Genomic DNA, 18,721 nt, shown 5'->3' on the forward strand with positions numbered 1-18,721 from the left:
AGAAGGCTCTCCAGGACAATTCTCAGTGCTGTTTATAACCGTGAGGAAGTATTTCTCAAACATATTCATTCTAATACTTAACAAGCTTTAAATGGTCATTTATTTTGAGAATGGTTTTATTAGAAGCATGTCATTTAAGAAATCCCAAATTACCAAGAGGATTTTTAGCGTTCTGCATGACAAAAGCTACACAGTGAGGTTGATGATGGTCAAAATGATTACTAAGTATCAGGAAAACGTCACATAGTAACGTAACAATCACTATAATCTGAACCAGATAATAATTCCCTATAAATGGAAATAGTCAAGGTTTGAATTTAATTAATGATCCCTCATGGTAAGCTTTTTTTGTTTTGCTCCCCACTCCCCCTGGTCCCCTTGGTTGTTATGAGGCTATAGAGCAAAAAGCAAAAGCTAGGGACTCTTTACTTTTTACTTACAACTTACACTGGGTAGATTCTCAATGAATTAATATTATAGAAGGAAGCAGTATTCCTGGCAGCTGTGTTTTTGTTTGTTTTTTTTTTTAGTTTTTTTTTTTTTTTTTTTTGAGGGTTATTGTATCTGTTACCAAGAATAATAGATTGTTCCTTTCTACATTTTAAATATTCCCTCTCTCAGGCTTTAAAATTAACCATTTCTTTTGTTCCATAAACATTATCACATTTTTATAGTTTTTATCCTTTGTTTTAAAAAGTTCTCTATGTGGGAAACAGGAATAATCGCACAGTGCCAAAGTATCTCTCCAAGGATTACATAGTAATCGCAAGGGAAATATGTACCTGCATGATGAAGAGATGCAGCAGACACCACCCTAACCAAGCAATCAAACTGAGCATCACTGTAAGTGAAGCAGCCTGGCATTATCTGCTTCCTAATGTATGATCCAATAATGTATCTGCTTCATGATATATGATGCCAGGGGCCACTACCACAAAATGTCATAAGGAGATAATCACACTATTCCAGAATGTGAGATATTCCACAACTAACTCAGGCTTTTCAAAATGTTAATTTCATGGGGGTGGGAGTGGGGGGAGGCATAAAGATTCCTTTAGATCAAAAGAAACAGGAAAACAACAATTAAATTGAGTATGTGAGCCTTGGTTGGAATGTGGCTCAAAAAAAAAAAAAAAACAACTATAATAGTCGTTTTTTTTTTTCTTACAACTAGAGAAAATTAAATATAAACTAGATTTTAATGGTATTATGAAACTGTTTTCTTAGGTGTGATAACGGTATTGTGGTTAGGGTCCAAGTGTCACTATGTCTTTCACATGATTCAGAAAACAGATCCATGCATACACAGAAATATCATAAAATGATAACAATTCATTTATTCAAATTTTTTAAAACTCTACTCCCACGACCAATTAACAATTCTTGATTACAAAGGTGCTCATTCTACTATTCTTTGAACTTTTCTGTGGTCTTGAAACTTTTTATAATAAAAAAGTATCACTGGCAATGGTAACTTGAAGGAACAGAAGGCTTTATTACAGAAGGTAGAGAACAAATTTTATTTGCTAGAATAATAGGAAGCGGGTGGGGGAACTGAGTCTCGTGAGAACTGAAGGCAAATCATGCTGCCCAGGGGCTACAAACATCACACTGGGAGCTGGGAGGGGAAGAGATGGCAACCAGCCTCCTCAGGGGGAGACTAGAGTGGGGAGGGGAGCAGGGAGCTCATGTGTGGGAAAAAGCAGACGTGTGCAGAGTGGATTTTAAGGAAGCTTTCTCTGTCACACGCACATCCTGTGGCACACGGTCCTGTGGATACCTATGGTAAAGATCTACATATTTCCTCAAGGCTCTTGACAGGGACTGCTATTTCACTGACAGCAACACTGAAGTCCTGACAGGGAATGGCTATAAAGGACTCTCTTCCACTAGCCATTTGCTTCCTGAATCTGTCTTGCTCAAAATCTCAGGAAAGTCTCCGTAGGGACTGAAGTAAAAATTCTAAGCAAGATATTTCTTTTCTTTATGGAAAGATACAACAAAATCATTCAAAAAATTCCCAAATCAACTTGCAAACCCCATGGCAATCCCTGGCAGAGAGTGCTTCTCCAGTGGAATTGGATTTGTATGGATTCAAGGAACGAGGTCTTTCAGAAACTCTCAAGAGCATCCTCTCAGAGTTTCAGGAAAATCTTCTAAGGAACCAGATCTCATAGAAACTGATTACATTTACTTTTTACTCATTTGGGCACGCAGTGTTTCTCTTAAAGATGTTATTGGCTTCACACCAATTTCCATTCTTTTTCCCTTTAAGAAAAAAAGTCAAGAACAGAAGGTCGTAACCATAAGAAAAATAAGATAGGAGGGACAGAGACATCATTTTGCCTTTTTGTTATTCTTCAAGGAGTATTTTGCTTTTCTACTAGAAATTATGTCTTTTCTGATTCCAAATTTTACAACTCAACCTGATCCTAAAATAGAAAAAGAATGACTACAGAATTCCTAGTTTCTCCCCTGGCCTCTCTAAAGATTTAAAGACTCCGTACATGAAGAAATGCTAAGTTACACTCATTTCTGGCAGAACATGTCCGTTCCCATGTGGAATGAACAGGACCAAGTGAGAATTCAGAAGGAAAATGGTGGTAGGCACAGCACGATTTTCTGAAGGCCACAGGGTAAAGAGTCTCTAAGGAATGGATATGTGTAATAAACCTTTAAAAAATGTTAAATACTAATCATCTTCAAAGAGTTATCCCAAATTGTACTCCTGCCACCTCTGCTGTGCCAGGTAGATGAGAGGGAAGATAACAGGGAGTTAGCAGCAGCAACAGCATGTTACTCTTTCCCTCCCATGGATTGCTTTTCTGCTTTCGGAGAGCAGTCAACAGCATATATTTAAGCCCATTTTAGGCACAGAACAAGTCTATGGTGGTGCATATGCAGTCAATATTTTGTGCGTTGGAGTAAGCTAGCTTTAATTAAGAGGAAAGTAACTAATCTACAATCATTACCCTGGGAAAACTCCCACTGATATCCAGTTTAAGGGATAGGTAAACTTGGGAGATACTTGAAGGATCTCTGTCACATTTTTAAAGCTAAAGCACAAAATATAATTATAAAACCTCCCAACTGCCTGGTAAATTATAACGGATAATTAAATCGTTAGGTTTCTTCAATGTTCTCTGGATGTTCTAAATACAGACTAAGTAAGGAGGAGCACCCTAGGGGCAAAACACATCCCACCTCCATTAGCAGAAATTAAGCATCTTATTTCTTTCCTTTGTTAGTGAAAATTATGGTTTTAGAAAGTTACTGCCCTAGATTCATACTTATAGTAGCAGCCCTAAGCCACAGCACTTGATTGAGTAGTAAGCTGGTACACTAATACCTCAAAGTGCATAATTAGGGTTGAGTTTGGTAACAGGTACCAGGAAACTCAACTTGCAGTGGCTTGACCAGAGAATCATTTTTGCATATAATGAACAGCCCATAGTTAGGCAGTCCAACACTGACAAAGCAAGTCCACAATATCACTGAAGCCCCAATGTTTTTCTGCTTCATACATGCTGGATTTAGCTTTTCTCTTAAAGGTGTCAATATGGAGCATGCTTGTAGGGTAAGAAATAATGTGTGCAGCTGCCCAAAGACCACCGCCCTCACAATTCAGTTTCAGTGAGTCAGGAGGCCAAGGCAACTCCCATCAGGCAGGTGCACCAAAGACCTTCTGTTTGACCTGCAGTTCCTCCCCACCCCCGCAAAAAAGAAAGTTATTGTCACAAGATGGGACTTTAAACAGAAATGTCAAGAATCTAGGGCCTTTTTTGTGATCCATAGGGAGGTATCTACCACATCATTCCCCAAGATGACTCTGTTATAAATACGGTTTACTGGTCACTGACATGCTCATTACCTGTAAATTATGGGGCCAAGCATATTTCAGGGTCACCCTCTCTGAATCCATCCAGGCTCACTCAGCTTTGGGCAAAGGAGGCTACTCCTCTATCAGGGCTTAAAAAGAGGCAGCCCCACCAGTTCAGAACGCTCTTCTTTCCAGATGTGCTCCGGGGTCAGAGTACGCTCCGTTGAGGAAGGTCCTCCAGAAGCTTGTCTTTCTCACCTTAGTTTCTTACAATCAAGAGAATGCATTTAACAGTCCTCCTTAATCCAATCACTGACATCAAATAATATGTCTAGATTATCTCTGTTTCTCTAACGAATCTGGTTCCTCTGCTCCAGCAAGCTGGACCGGAGAGGGGTCTACTCAAAGTCACAAGAAATCTTCGCTCCCATTCCTTATATCACTTGATTTCCTGTCCTCTACCCATCTGCATATGCAATCTCATCCATTCCTCAGAAACTTGGCAGGCCTACGGTGGAGGAGACTGATGCTTCTGACTGTGGGCTAGATGTCTTTTATGGTCTTTGTAAGTCTGACCTATACTAACATGAGCTCCCAATATGGACTGAAGAGCAAAAATAAACAACTGCCAGTAACAAAATAGTTACATTTTATGACTATTCCTGATTCAGCTGAGTAGATGCTTAGTAAATACCTATTCCATGCCAGGGACTTCGGTAAAGCTTTGTTTCACAGTAAGGATGGCTAGAATTCAACTGAGATGCTGCCACCACTCTTTTGTTTCAGAGACCAGAATATCCTAATTCCAACAATAATGCCCAAACTCCAAATGCTATGAAAGCTCACGTTTGGTACTCTCTGGCCTTTCCCAACCCATTTCTTATGTGCCCCCAATCTGGCTCCATGGATTTCTGGGCCTTGGCTCGGGTTGTGCTGCTTCCTGCTCCATGCGTGGAATATCAACACATCCTTCCACACTCAGTTTAGACATCTTGACACCTTCCTCCCCAAAAGCACTGATCCTGTGGAACTTGGTTGACTCCTCTGCTGGAGCACTGACTGCATTCTGCTTTGTGATGAAGCTGGCTGTTTCTGAATCTCTCCGGTTAGAGGGCAGGGAGAGGAAGATACGCATTACCGTTTCAGTATCCCCAGTGCAGTGCTTTGCACATAGTAATGACTCTCATATTTCTTATTTTTCCATGAATGAAAGAATGAATCTCTCAGGTGCCTTCTAAATCAAAGTTTAGTCAAAATCAGCTTTATGAATGTCTACAGAATCCAGATCAGTCCTGGGCAGAGCAGCAGGCTGTGGTGAGCTACTTGGAAAGAGCATGGGCTGGGGGCATTCCAACTTGGGCTTGATACCAGCTCTGCCACTTCCTAGTTGGGGGCCTTGGAACACTACTTAAGCTCTTTGAGCCTTAGTTTTTAACCTGTAAAGTGGGAATAATCACTGGAGCTGATCTCTAGGATTGCTCTGAGGATTAAATGAGACAAATCACCCAAGGTCCTGGACATAGGGACTACCACACAGTAGTAATCAGCATCTGATGACCATCTTTTATGCAACAAGCTGAAGATACAATCACTACCTTTGTCACAAGGCCACATCACTACCCTGGAATAAGGTTAATGTGAAAATGAGAACAGAGAGTAAGCCAACAATTGCAAAACAATGGCTGCCACAGAGTTAAAAACAGGGAGCAGCAGGATAAAGAGAAGAAGGACTAACTCAGTTCAGACACATGTGTTGGTGTCACACTACTCTTTGGGCAACCAGCTATTTCTCTGCAAATGTACTAAACTCAGTACAGATGCTCCCCAACTTACAAGGGGGTTACTTCCCAATAAACTCATCATTACTTGAAAATAATGTAAGTTGAAAATGCATTTAATATACCTAACCTACTAAACATAATTTAGCCTAGCCTACCTTAATGTGCTCAGAACACTTACATTAGACTACTGTTGGGCAAAATCATCTAAAACAAAGCCTATTTCACAATAAAGTGCTAAATATCTCATGTAATTTATTGAATACTGTATATAAAGTGAAAAATAGAATGGTTGTATGAGTACTTGAAGTATAGCTTCTACTGAAAGAGTATTACTTTCATACCATCTTAAAGTTGAGAAATCATAAGCTGACCATGGTAGGTTGGGAACTGCCTGTACTCAATTTAAGTAAAACTGAGCTTCAGGATAGGCAAGTTCAAGGTCACAACTGAGCTGATTGGTGCCCTCCGAATCTCTGTGTGTTTTGTACAACTTGACTCCAACATTGACCGACCCAGGGGTAAATTACGAAGCTTTTAGAAGCCTTCAAGCCATTTATCACAGATGGCTGGCCTGCAAATATTACAAACATTCTTGAACAGCTAAATCAGAGACATCAACGGGTTAGCGTGACTTACAGAGATACTTCTAGGAGACAGTAGAAAACACTATATTTTGACTTTTGGAACTAATATCCAGGCTGGTTTTTTGATAAGCAAACAAACAGTTGTTGTAATCTCAACCCAGAACATTTTTGCATCTTACTTTCCAAATACCACACAAAAAAGCTCTATAGTTCCTTGGAGGAATGGCTGATTCCTGGGCAGGAGCAATCACACAAGATGAGCCTGCAATATCATGTTGGAAAGTGCTCCCCCAAAATGATGGGGGCATGTCAAAAGACACAGCATACATCCAGAAGTGTCTCCCGGCCAAATCCAGGACAATGAGTGGATTATAACTCACTGAATAAAAGAAAAATTCATGAGTCAATCCTAATAATAATAAGATAAGTAAAAAAAAAAAAAAAATTAATGGGGCAGAAAATGTGGAATAACTCAAATTTCCATCAATGGATAAATCGGTTTTTTTAAAAATGTGGTATATACACATAATAGAATATTATTCAGCCTTAAAAAGGAAGGAGATTGTGATACGTGCTACAACATGGATGAAGCTTGAGGACATTATGTTAAGTGAAATAAGCCAGACACAAAAGGACAAATATTGTATGATTCTGTTTATATGAGGTACTTAGAGTAGTCAAATTCACAGGCACAGAAAGCAGAATGGTGGTTGCCAGAGGTTGGGGGAGAGGCATGGGAAGTTAATGTTTAATGGGCGCAGAGTTGCAGTGGGGAAGATGAAAAAGTTGTGGAGATGGGTGGTGGTGATGGTTCTACAACAATGTGAATGTATTTAATGCCACAGAACTGTACACTTAAAAATGGTTAAAATGGTAAATTTTATGTTATGTATATTTTACCACAATAAAAAAAAGGATGAGCATCATCAGGATCTACTTCTGTTTTCACATACACAGATAAAAGTCACTTGGATTCAACTTTCTTCCACAAAAAAAAAAATCTATGTGGCCCTATGTAGCAGGTCAGACACCACACAGAAATCATTTTAAACAGTAACATAAAATAAAAGATGGTGGAATCTGGCTATTGTAACCAAGTTGGAGTCTAAATTTGCTTCCTGCATGATTGATTTGATCATTGTAAATACTGTAATTTATTTCCAAAGACAGATCCACAATATTTAACCTGAAATCTATCTTACCTTCTGAAATCTAGAAAGCTATGAAAATCAAAATTTTCCCCATAAGTTTTTGGTTCTGAAATATATCTGGTAGCAAACCTTGACCTGAACCCACATGGGCCCATGTTTAGTCTTTATTTAACCCCACTTGGTGTGACCATTCATATATTTTCCTGCAGAAATATTACTGTACTTAACGCTGGCACTATCTCCTCTGGGTATCATATGATATTAGGTATAAGCTTTATGCCAAAATTTCAAAAAAAAAAAAAAAAAAAATCTGGTCCTGCGTTTCAAAGAAGAGACTATAGATCTCTACAAATTTAACTGTATCAGATTAATATTTCCCAAGCTTTTGTCTCTCTCTACCAAATTCATTGTTTTGCCATATCTACTGTATTGCTATATTCTCTAGTACTTGTCTTCAGGCTGATTACTTTTTTCTTTAAATAAAATAATTTTTAAAGAAATACCTTATCTCCACTGTAAAAGATGAGAGTCTGAGAGGCCTGGTCTCTGTTAAAAAGGGAGATTCTGAAGAATTAGAGAGGTATTAAAGACACAGTTGTACCAAACTGAGACTTTTGCCTTGAACAATCAGAACAATCAAAAGAAAATTGGAAAGGAAAAACTTCCTTATTACGTGATTTAATGTCATCTTTAAGATCTACTGTACTCAAAAGTATTTACCCTATACTTTGGGAAACTGGCCTAGACCGTGTCATCATCCTGTCACTCGGGTAATCAAAGACTATGCTGAAACAGTAAGTCTTGTTTGCGGGTAGGGGGACAAGGCTGTACAAAAGCATAATATAGCAGCAGGGATGATCAATCTCTTTATCTCCCTCCTTCTAGTTACTTCTGTCACCCATCACTTGTCAAGTAGATTCAGCTGGGTCACTCGCTGCAGCCGTCTACTTATCAAATGGGCACAAAAGTCATTTTGAGTATAACTCTCTGGAGCATCCAGTTGCCAAAGGACCCCTCAAAATAATAGGATTTAGAAGTGAGTACAGACTGACAAACCAGAAGATGACAGACTAACAGGACCTCCATCCTTTATTAACTTCAGCACTAGTTACTGTAAATAATGGCCTTCAAAATCAGCAGAATAGGATTTACTGTAGACAGAAAATAAGTCAGTCTTCAAAAGTACTTTCAAATTGATATCATCTATACATATTTTTAAAAAATAAAATAAATGGGGCAGAAGGGAAAGTTTTTCCCCATGGTAGAATACTAGGAATTATTTACTAGAAAGTATCTGTTTTGTAATTATTACAAAATTAAAATAATAACTACACGTTGATTAAACCAAGTGATCAAACCTAATACCACCAGGAACAGGCAAACAGCCATCATGAGCATCTGGATGTGAGGGATTGAGAAGGACCAATATCACTTATGCGGTATTCATGAATCTAAGCATGAGCAAACATCAGACAGACCCAAGTTGAAGGAGACGCTACAAAATATTCAGCCCATGTTCTTCAAAAATGTCGTGAGAGACAAAGAAAGACTGCAAGACTATTCCAAATTAAAGACTCATGTCTACTAAAATATGTACTCCTAGACTGTATCCTATACTAGAAAAAAGGTTATAAAAGTTATTGTGACAGCTGACCAAATTGGAATATAGATAGCAGATTAGTAACAGAATTGTATCAATGTTAAATTTCCTGATTTTGTTTACTATATTTAAGTAACAGAATTTTTTTTTTTTCAGGAAATACATATTAAGGGGTGTAGACACATAATGTCTCTAACTTTCTCTCAAATAGTTCAGAAAAAAATATATGCATATGCAGATAAGATACAATATGATAAATGCTAAAAATAGGTGACTACGGAGAAAGGTAACTGAGAGTTCTTGTACTACTCTTACAACTTTTCTGGAAATTTGAAATTAGGTCCAAGAAATGACTACTCACTGTCCATGTAGCTGCCGCTGAAGTCACCCATGGTTACCCCCAAGTTTCTGTGTGAACTCACCATTCTTCTGAGAATCCTCAACAGAAGTTTCTGCTCCTTTGGGTCCTCCTTGGATACCAGCAAATCAGCAAAAGTTTCCACATTTTCAGGAGACAGGCTGTCTGGGTTTTCCCCTCCATACAGCTGAACCAGTATAGACAGACACTTGGATGAAACATCAAAAATTTCAGGATCCTCACTAGGAAGCTGAAAATTAACAAACAGGACTATTTAAATTCCATTGAAGATAGTGTTAGTATTCCTCAAGAAATACAGTAAAATTTGGCTTAACGATGGGAGCATCAGCCTGAGTACAAAGTCTGACTATTTTTTAAATGCATCTTTTTCAGAGTGTATACAGTAGCTCAAACAAGGCTAATAGCACAAAATCAGAAGAAGGTCCTGCAGTCCTTTCTTTCTTTTTTAAAAAAAGTTTTATTCTATTTTTAATTGACATATAATAAATGTACATATTTATGGGGTAAAGTGTGATATTTCGATATATGTGTACAATGAATATATGTATTAAATGAATTACACAATACATGTGTAAATGAATTAGGATAATTAGCATATCCATCACCTCATACATTTATCATTTCTTTTTGGTGAGAACATTAAAAATTGTCTCTTCTAGCTATTTTGAAATATGCAATATATTATTGTTAAATATATACCCCCTACTGTGCAATGGAACACTAGAACTCATTCCTCCTATCTAAGTGTAACTTTGTACCCACTGACCAAACTCTCCTTATCACCCCCATCCCCTCTTCCCCTTTCCAGCCTCTGGTAACCACTATTCTTACTCTCTACTTCTATGAGATCAACTTTTATAGATTTGGCACAAGAGTGATCATGTGGTAGTCGTCTTTCTGTGGTTGGCTTATTTCACTTAACATAGTGTCCGCCAGGTTCACCCATGTTGCCACAAATGACAGGAAGTTCTTTTTTATGGCCAAATAGTATTCCATTGTGTATATCTATCACATTTTCTTTATCCATTCATCCATTCATGGGTACATTAACCCATGGAAAAGAACGGCCTGTAACTAGCAGAAGATCAATGTATGTTTTATATGTATATCTAACCTACACATATATACTTACAGGGATGTGTGTGTGTCAATGGGTGTGGAAATAGTTTGATTTTTCAGAGGCATATTCCTTTACACTCTTGTTTACTAGTAACTTGTTTAGGAAAAGTCTACTTCCTAGAGGACATTAAGGAACACTTTGACCTTGTCTGTGTCCAAATCATTATTGACTAAACAGATGGGAGAGAAAGTATTATTTCTATGTATTAAAAGTTATAATATGAAATCCTGTAAGCATTTTAACCTTCTTTTTGTATTTTAAAGTTTTATTTGTATAAGCTTTATTGATATATAATTAATTTCTATACCATACAATTTACCCCAAGTGTACTATTCAGAAGTTTTTAGTATATTGACAGAATCATGCAACCATTACCACAACTTTAAAACATTTTCATCACCCCCAAAAAGAAATCCTATGCCCTTTAGCAGTGACCTTGCCATCCCCCTACCCCCACACTGACGTGTTTTCCATTTCAATGGATGTGCCCATTCTGGACATTTCAGATATATGAAATCAAACGAAATGTGATCCTTTGTGACTAGTTCTTTTACTTAGCATATTTTCAAGGTTCATCCATATTGTAGCATGTATCAGTACTTCATTTCTTTTTATTATCTAATAATATTGTTATATAGATATACCACATATTATTTATCCATTCATCAATTGATGGACATTTGAGATGTTTTCATTTTTGTGCTATTATGAATAATGCTGCTATGAACATTTATGTGTGTTTTCATTTCCTTTGGGTATATATCTAAGAGTGGAATTGCTGGGTCCTATGGTAACTCTATGTTAAACCTTTTTGAGAAAGTGCCAGACTGTTTTCCGAAGCTGCCACTTGCACCAGCAATGTATGAGAGTTCCAGTGTCCCCATATTCTCACCAACACTTGTTATTACCTGTCTTTTTAACTACAGTCATCCTAGTAGTTACGAAGGTAAACTCATTGTGGTTTTCATTTGTACTTTCCTGATGGCTCATGATGTGGAATATCTTTTCATGTGCTTATTGGCCATTTGTATATGTTCCTTGGAGAAATGTCTGTGCAGATCCTTTGCTCATTTTAAAAATAGGTCATTTATCTTTATATGGTTGAATTCTAAGAGTTGTTTATATATTTTAAATGTAAGTGCTCACCAAATACATGATTTTTAATTTTTTTCCATTCTGTAGGTTGTCTTTTCACTTTCTTGATAGTACCCTTGAGGCACAAAATATTTTTATTTTGAGGAATACAATTTATCTATATTTTATCATTTGGCTATAGATACATGATTTTGGTGACATACCTAAGAAACCAATGCCTACCCCAATGTCATGAAAACTCGTGCCTATGTTTTCTTCTAAGAACTTTATAGTTTTAGTTTTTACACTGAGGTCTTTGATGCATTTTAAGTTCCTTTTAGTATATGGTGTAAGCAGGGATCCAACTTCATTCTTTTGCATGTGAATTCATCTTTGATTTGGAGATATTTGTAGGTTCTTGTGCAGTTGTAAGAAAAAATACAGAGATCCCATACATACCTTACCCAGTTTCCCCAATGGAAATATATAACTATACTGCAATTTCTTATATACAATATCTCATATAATAAATATAGTACAACCAGGAAATTAATATTGATACAATGATCAATCTTATTCTGATTTTGCCGATTTTACATATGATTTGTTTGTGTGTGTGTGCACACATGCGTATTTAACCCTACACAATTTTATCACAAGTGTAGATTTGGTGACAACTTTTACCATCAAGATACAGAACAGTTCCATCATAAGGATTCCTTTTTTAGCAACAGCCAACACTGTTCCTATTCCATTCCTAACCCCTGGTATAACTAATCCGTTCGCCATTTTGTCATTTCAAGTAAGTTACATAAATGGACTCACACTGCATGTGTGACTTTCTTTACTTGGCATAATTTCTATGAGATCCGTCCACGTTTTTGTGTGTATCAATAGTTCCTTTCTTTTTATTACTGAGTAGTAGTCCATGTTATAGATGTACCACAATTTAATACTCCCCCATAAAGAAGATTTGAGATGTTTCTAATTTGGAGCTATCGAAAATAAAACTACTGCAAACACTTGTATAAGTTTTTGTGTGAACATAAGCTTTCATTCCTCTGGGTTAAATGCCAAAAGTGCAATTGCTAGGTTGTATGGGAAACTCATATTTAGCTTTTAAGAAAACTTCCAAACTGTTTTTCACAGTGGCTGTACCATTTATTAATATCATTTTACATTTCTAGCATCAATGTATGAGAGATCCAGCTTCTTTGCATCTTCACCAGCATTTGGTGCTATCTCTGTTTTTTTTTTCAATGATGCTTTCATTTAATTAATTATAGAATACCAAAATTCACGAGGAATACATCCACAGATAATTTTAACATCATAATTACATAGTTGTTTTATTAATTATTAAGCTATACAGACTTTTTTTTAATTCTTTTTTTCAGCATATTGTGGGGGTACAAAAGTTTAGATTACGTATATTGTCCTTGTCCCCTCACCCCACCCCCGAGTCAGAGCTTCAAACGTGTCCATGCCCTAGACAGTGAGCGGGTCGCTCTCATTATGTATGTATACATCCATCCCCTCCCCCACCCACATCTGCCCAACACCCGATCAATGTTATTCCTAAATGTGCTCTTCTAGTCACTCTGATGATAGGCAGGTGGTGACATCTCGGAGTTTTAATTTGCATTTCCCTACTGGCAACTCACAGCAAACACCTCTTCATCTAGTATATTCTGCTCTTTGTTAACTGGATGTATGTTTCTTTATTATCGATATTCAAAAGTTCTTTATTCCAGATACATCTCCTTTCTTAGATATATGGTTTGCAAATATTTTATTCTGGCCTGTAGATTGTCTTTTTGTCCATTTCACTGAGTCTTTTGTGGAGGAAAAAAATTTAATTTTGAAGTCCAATTTATTGGTTTTACCTCTTAGGAATTGTGTTTTTGGTGTCAAGTCCAAAAACTCTCAGCCAAACCCTCAGTCCAAAGACTTTCTCCTATATTTTTTTCTAAAGGTTTATATAATAGTTTTATATTTTATATCTAATTCATTTAATTTTGGGTTAATTTTTATATAAAGTATGGTGTTCAGGTAAAGGGTCTTTTTTTTTTTTTTTTTTTTTTTTTTTTTTTTGCCACTGAGTGTCTAACTGTTCTGGTACCATCGTTGAAGAGGCTATTGTTCCTCCATTGAATTTATTTTACACTTGTGTTAAAAATCAGTCGGGTGTGTTTGTGTGGGCCTAGTTCTGGGATCTCTATTCTGTTCCGCTGATCTAGGTATAGATCCCTTCATCAATAACACACTGCCTCAGTACTGTAGCCACATGAGAAAGTTTAGCACCAGGTAGTGTCTCCTCTCACTTTATTCTTTAACAAATATTTTAGCTATTAGCTCTACGCTTTTATTTGTAAATTTTAGAATAAGCTTGACTATAAAAAATTTTGCTGGAATTTTGACAGGAATTACATTAAACCTATCTATCAATTTGGGAATCTTTAATCTTCTAATCTATGAGCATAGTATGTCTCTCCATTCACTTATATTTCTTTGATTTTTTTCATTGGTATTTTGCAATGTTGAGGATATATATCTTATATGTTTTTGTAATATTTATACCTAAGTACTTCATTTTCTTTGGAGCAATTTTAAATGGTATTGTGCTTTTAATTTTGTTTCCACATGTTCAATGTTGGTATACAGAAATGCAATTATTTTTTAAGTTCTATTGAGGTATAATTGATATACAAAAATTGTACATATTTAATGTATACATTTTAATGAGTTCATTGATTTTGTTTATTGATCTTATATCCTGAAACCTTGTTAGACTCACTTATTAATTCTAGGAGTGTTTTGTAGATTCTTTGGAATTTTCTACATGTGTTACCTGTAAATGGGGATAGTTTTATTTCTTCCTTTCCAACTGGTATGCCTTTTATTTCTTTTCTTGCCCTACTGCACTGCCTAGAACTTCCAGTACATTGTTGAATAAGATTGGTGGGAGTGGACACTCTTGCCTTATTCCCAGTCTTAGGGAGAAAGGATTTAGTTTTTCATTATGTTAGGTGTAAATATTTCACAGATACCCTTTATCAGGTTGAGGTTTCTCCTCTAATCCTCTAATTTGCTGAGAATTTTTATCATGAGTAAGTGGTAAATTTTGTCAATTACTTTTTCTGCATCAACTAATATGATCACGTCATATTTAGCCTATGTATGTGATAGAGTATATTAACTGATATTTAAATGTTGAACAAGTCTTGCATATCTGGAATAAATCTTGCTTGGTCACAGTATTCATTCTTTCTTTACATTGGTGTATTTGCTAATATTTTTCTGAGAAGTTTTACATCTGAATTTATGAGAGATATTGGTCTGTAGTCTTGTCTTTAGTACTTACTTTGAGTTTAGTATCAGGGTAATCCTACTCTCATAAACTGAGCTGGGAAATATTTCCTCTTCTATTTTCTGCAAGAACTTATATAAAATTGGTATTTAATCTTTCTTAAATATTGGGTAGAATTTTCCAGTGAAATTATCTGGGCCTATAGGTTGCTTTTCAGGAGATTTTAAATTACAAATTCAATTTCTTTAATGATTATAGGACTATTCAAGTGTTCATCTTGGTTGAGTTTTGGTAATTTTTTGAAGAATTGGTCTACTTCTTCCAAGTTATAGAATTTATGAGCATAAAATTATTCAGAATATTCCTTTCTTAGTCTTTTAATAGCTGCAGATATACACTGACATCTCCTGTTTCATTCCTTATATTGGTCATTTTTGTCCTCTCTCTTCTTCATCATTTTGGCAGAGGTTTTTCAATTTTATTGAATTTTTTTTCCCCAAAGAGTTAGCTTTTTGTTTCATTGATTTTTCTCTATTGTTTTCGTATTTTCAATTTCATTGCTTTCTGGTTTTATCTTTATAATTGCCTCCCTTTTGCTTGCTTTGGGTTAATTTTGCTGTTATCTTTCTAGTTTCTGGTGGTAGGAACTTAGATTATTAATTTAAGACCTTTCCTCTTTTCCTTTTTTTTCCTTTTCTCTAAAAGCTTTTAGTGCTATGAATTTTTCTCTCAGGACTGCTTTTGGCTATATCCTACATATTTGGTATACTGATATTTTCATTTCCATTCAGTTCTATGCATTTAAAAAATTTCCTTTGAGACTTCCTCTTTTATTCATGAATTATTTAGAAGTGCATTTACTTTTTAAGTATTAGAAATCTTCCTATTGTCCTTCTATTATTGATTTCTAGTTTGATTCCATCATGGCCAGAGAACACACTCCATACTATTTCAATTCTTTTACATTTAAGTTTCTCTTAAGGCCCAGCATGCAATCTATATTGGTAAGTGTTCCAAGGGCATTGGAAAAAAAATGTGTATTCTGCCTTTGTTATTGGAGTGTTCTACATATTAATATATCAGTTCTACCCTGTTGGTTGATTGTACTGTTCAATTTTTCTATATTCTTGACAATTTTCTATCTAGTTGTTCTATCAATTGCTAAGTGGGGTCTGAAGTCCCCAACTTTAATTGATTTTTCTATTTATTTTTAGTTCTATCATTTTTTGCTTCATGTGTTTTGAGGTTTTGTTGTTTGGTGTGCATACATTTAAAACAGTTATATTACTTCAGTGGCTGTTCCTCTCTGTCTAGTAATTTTTCTTACTCTGAAGTCTACTTTATCTGATATTAATATGGCCATTCTTGCTTTTCAAAATTACTATTTACATAATACATATTTTTCTATCCTTTTGCTTTCCACCTGCCTATATATTCATTCATTATATTTGAAGTGAGTTTCTTGCAGACAGCATGTTATTGGATCATGTTTTGTTATCCACTCTGCCATAGTTTCCATGTGTCCCCCAAAAGCATATGTTGGAAATTTAATCAACAGTGCAATAGTAGTAGAAGGTGGACCTTTAAGAGTTGATCAGGCCCTGAGGGTTCTGTCCTCATGAATGAGTTAATACTATCATTGCAGGAGTGGGTTCATTATAAAATGATGAGTTCAGAGACCCTCTTGCTCTCTTTCTTTTACCCTCTCTTTACCCTTCCACCATGTTATGACATAGCAAAAAAGGTCGCCAGATGCCAGCCTCTTGATTTGGAATCCCCAGCCTTCAGAACCATGAGACAATAAACTTGTGTTCGTTATAAATTACCCAACCTGTGGTATTCTGTTATAGCAGCATGAAACAAATAAAACACTCTAACCATCTCTGTCTTTTAACTGGTACTTAAGTCTAACATGCAATTTTATTATTTGTCTTTCATTTCCTATTTTTCATTCCTCTCATTCTCTTTTTTTCTATCTTCCTTTAGATTACTTGAACATTTCTTCCATTTTTTCCAATGATAATGATTAGTTTCTTTTACCCCCTCCACCCCCATATTAGTTTGCTAGGGCTGCCATTACAAAGTATTAAAAACTGGATAATAAAAACTATAGAAATGTATTGCCACACAGTGCTGGAAGCTAGAAGTCTGAAATCAAGCTCCCTCTGAAACCCATAAGCAAATCCTTCTTCCTCCTAGCTTCTAGTGATTTACTGGCAATCTTTAGTGTTCTTTAGCTTGCAGCTGCGTAATTCCAAACTCTGCCTTCATCATCACATAGCATTCTCCCTACGGGTGTGTCTGTGTCTTTACCTGGCCATCTTCTTATAAGAACAGCAGTCACACTGGATTTGGGGCCCACTACTTAAGTATAACCTCATCTTAACTAATCACATCTGGAATGACATTATTTTCAAATAATGTCACATTCTGAGGTACTGGGGGGCCATGATTATAATATAATAATAATAGAACATAATATATTATAATATTATTATATCTATATTATTTTTTGTGGGGGGCTATGATTCAAGCCACGACACCTTCTATCACCTTTGTTTCTTCAGTGCTCAGCTGTTTTCTTTATTTACCTTTATTTACCTTTCTACTTCTTGCTGTTATACTTCCCCAAAAGTCTAATTAACGGTCTTTGATTTTCTGTTTTATGAATGAATGATTGGGTAGATTACTATAGGCAGCTGGCTTGGATTTCCTCTGCATTTGTACATGCCTGTTTCTTTAAGTGGCTTCCCTGTCTGCCCACCCCATTTGATTCTCTTTCCCTCTAACTCCCCAATGCTGCTTTCCTAGGCTGACCCCCATATTAGAAATCACCTCAGATAGACAGTTCACCCTCTTCACAGTGGAGTACTTGAATTCCGATGCTGGAACAAGGCAGAGCAATCTGGATAAGGGGAGGGGCCTGACTGTTCTGAATGTTAACCTTCAATTCGCCTGGTAGGGGCCCAGGGCCTCTATCAGTTTTCCACCTCACTCTGAGTTTATAGATTTTCTGCAGCTGTTCCTACCTTCTGGTTAGTTTCTCCTATGTATGTTAGGTTTCTCCACTATTTCAGTTCAGTCCCATCTGCCTTCTATTATCTAGTAATTGCATAACATTTCTTTTCCATTAACAGCTTCTCTTTCTGTTCTCCCAGGACTGTAAGACACATATAATCCTTCTCTATTTTCATAGATTTGGGGTAGTTGGTAAGATAGGCATAAGTACTCGGGCTTCTATTTCAATCAACTCTAAAATTTCTTTATTTTTGAGTTAATTTTGTGTCATTGTTCAAATAATTGGAGGATGTTATAAGTAATATTTTTCCAGGGGGATTTATTTCCTGGATCCTTGTAGATCTGAAAATGTCTTTGTTTTTTTTTTTTTTTTTTTTTTTGGTTTTGTTTTGGAAAAATATTGTCAGGTATAAAATCTTCCCAGTAATAACAGAGAATGGATATACCCAACTGCATGAAACAACAAACTAGTATAAAAATGCATGAAACAATGGTTGTTAAGATACTAGACATCAGGCAAGAAATAACAGTGATCCCTGAGAGAGAAAGAAACAGGGTGAGCTCTCCTATTGTCCCAGATTAGAGATTTGAGAGTGTTTCCAGGCCAAAGTACAAGAAGGACAATAAATGTGGATCCCAGTGGGTTCCTTAATTTGAAATGAGAAGAACAAAAAGTCCCAAAAGACCAAGACAGCTAGTGTTGATGTGACAAATTACCAGAGAAAAGAAAACAGGCTGAAGCTACCTCAAGAAGAAATAGATAACCTGGGTAGCATATTGTCCATTAGAAAAAATAAATTTATGGCTAAAAACCTTCCTAAAAGAAAACTCCACAGCCAGATGGCTTTACTGGTGAATTCTACTTCTTTAAGGAAGAAGAAATA

At 36.1% G+C, this 18,721-nt stretch overlaps 1 protein-coding gene across 1 annotated transcript in view; it reads right to left on the minus strand.

The window, feature by feature from the left end:
• ULK4 (unc-51 like kinase 4) overlaps positions 1-18,721 on the minus strand; it is a 561,027-nt gene that overhangs the window by 109,341 nt on the left and 432,965 nt on the right. The window contains exon 35 of the mRNA XM_069475562.1: positions 9,359-9,544. Within this exon, the coding sequence (XP_069331663.1) occupies positions 9,359-9,544 (186 nt within the window). The remainder of the gene's footprint in view (positions 1-9,358; positions 9,545-18,721) is intronic.

This window comes from Eulemur rufifrons, chromosome 7 (genome assembly GCF_041146395.1).
Source record: "Eulemur rufifrons isolate Redbay chromosome 7, OSU_ERuf_1, whole genome shotgun sequence".
Classification (NCBI taxonomy): domain Eukaryota; kingdom Metazoa; phylum Chordata; class Mammalia; order Primates; family Lemuridae; genus Eulemur; species Eulemur rufifrons.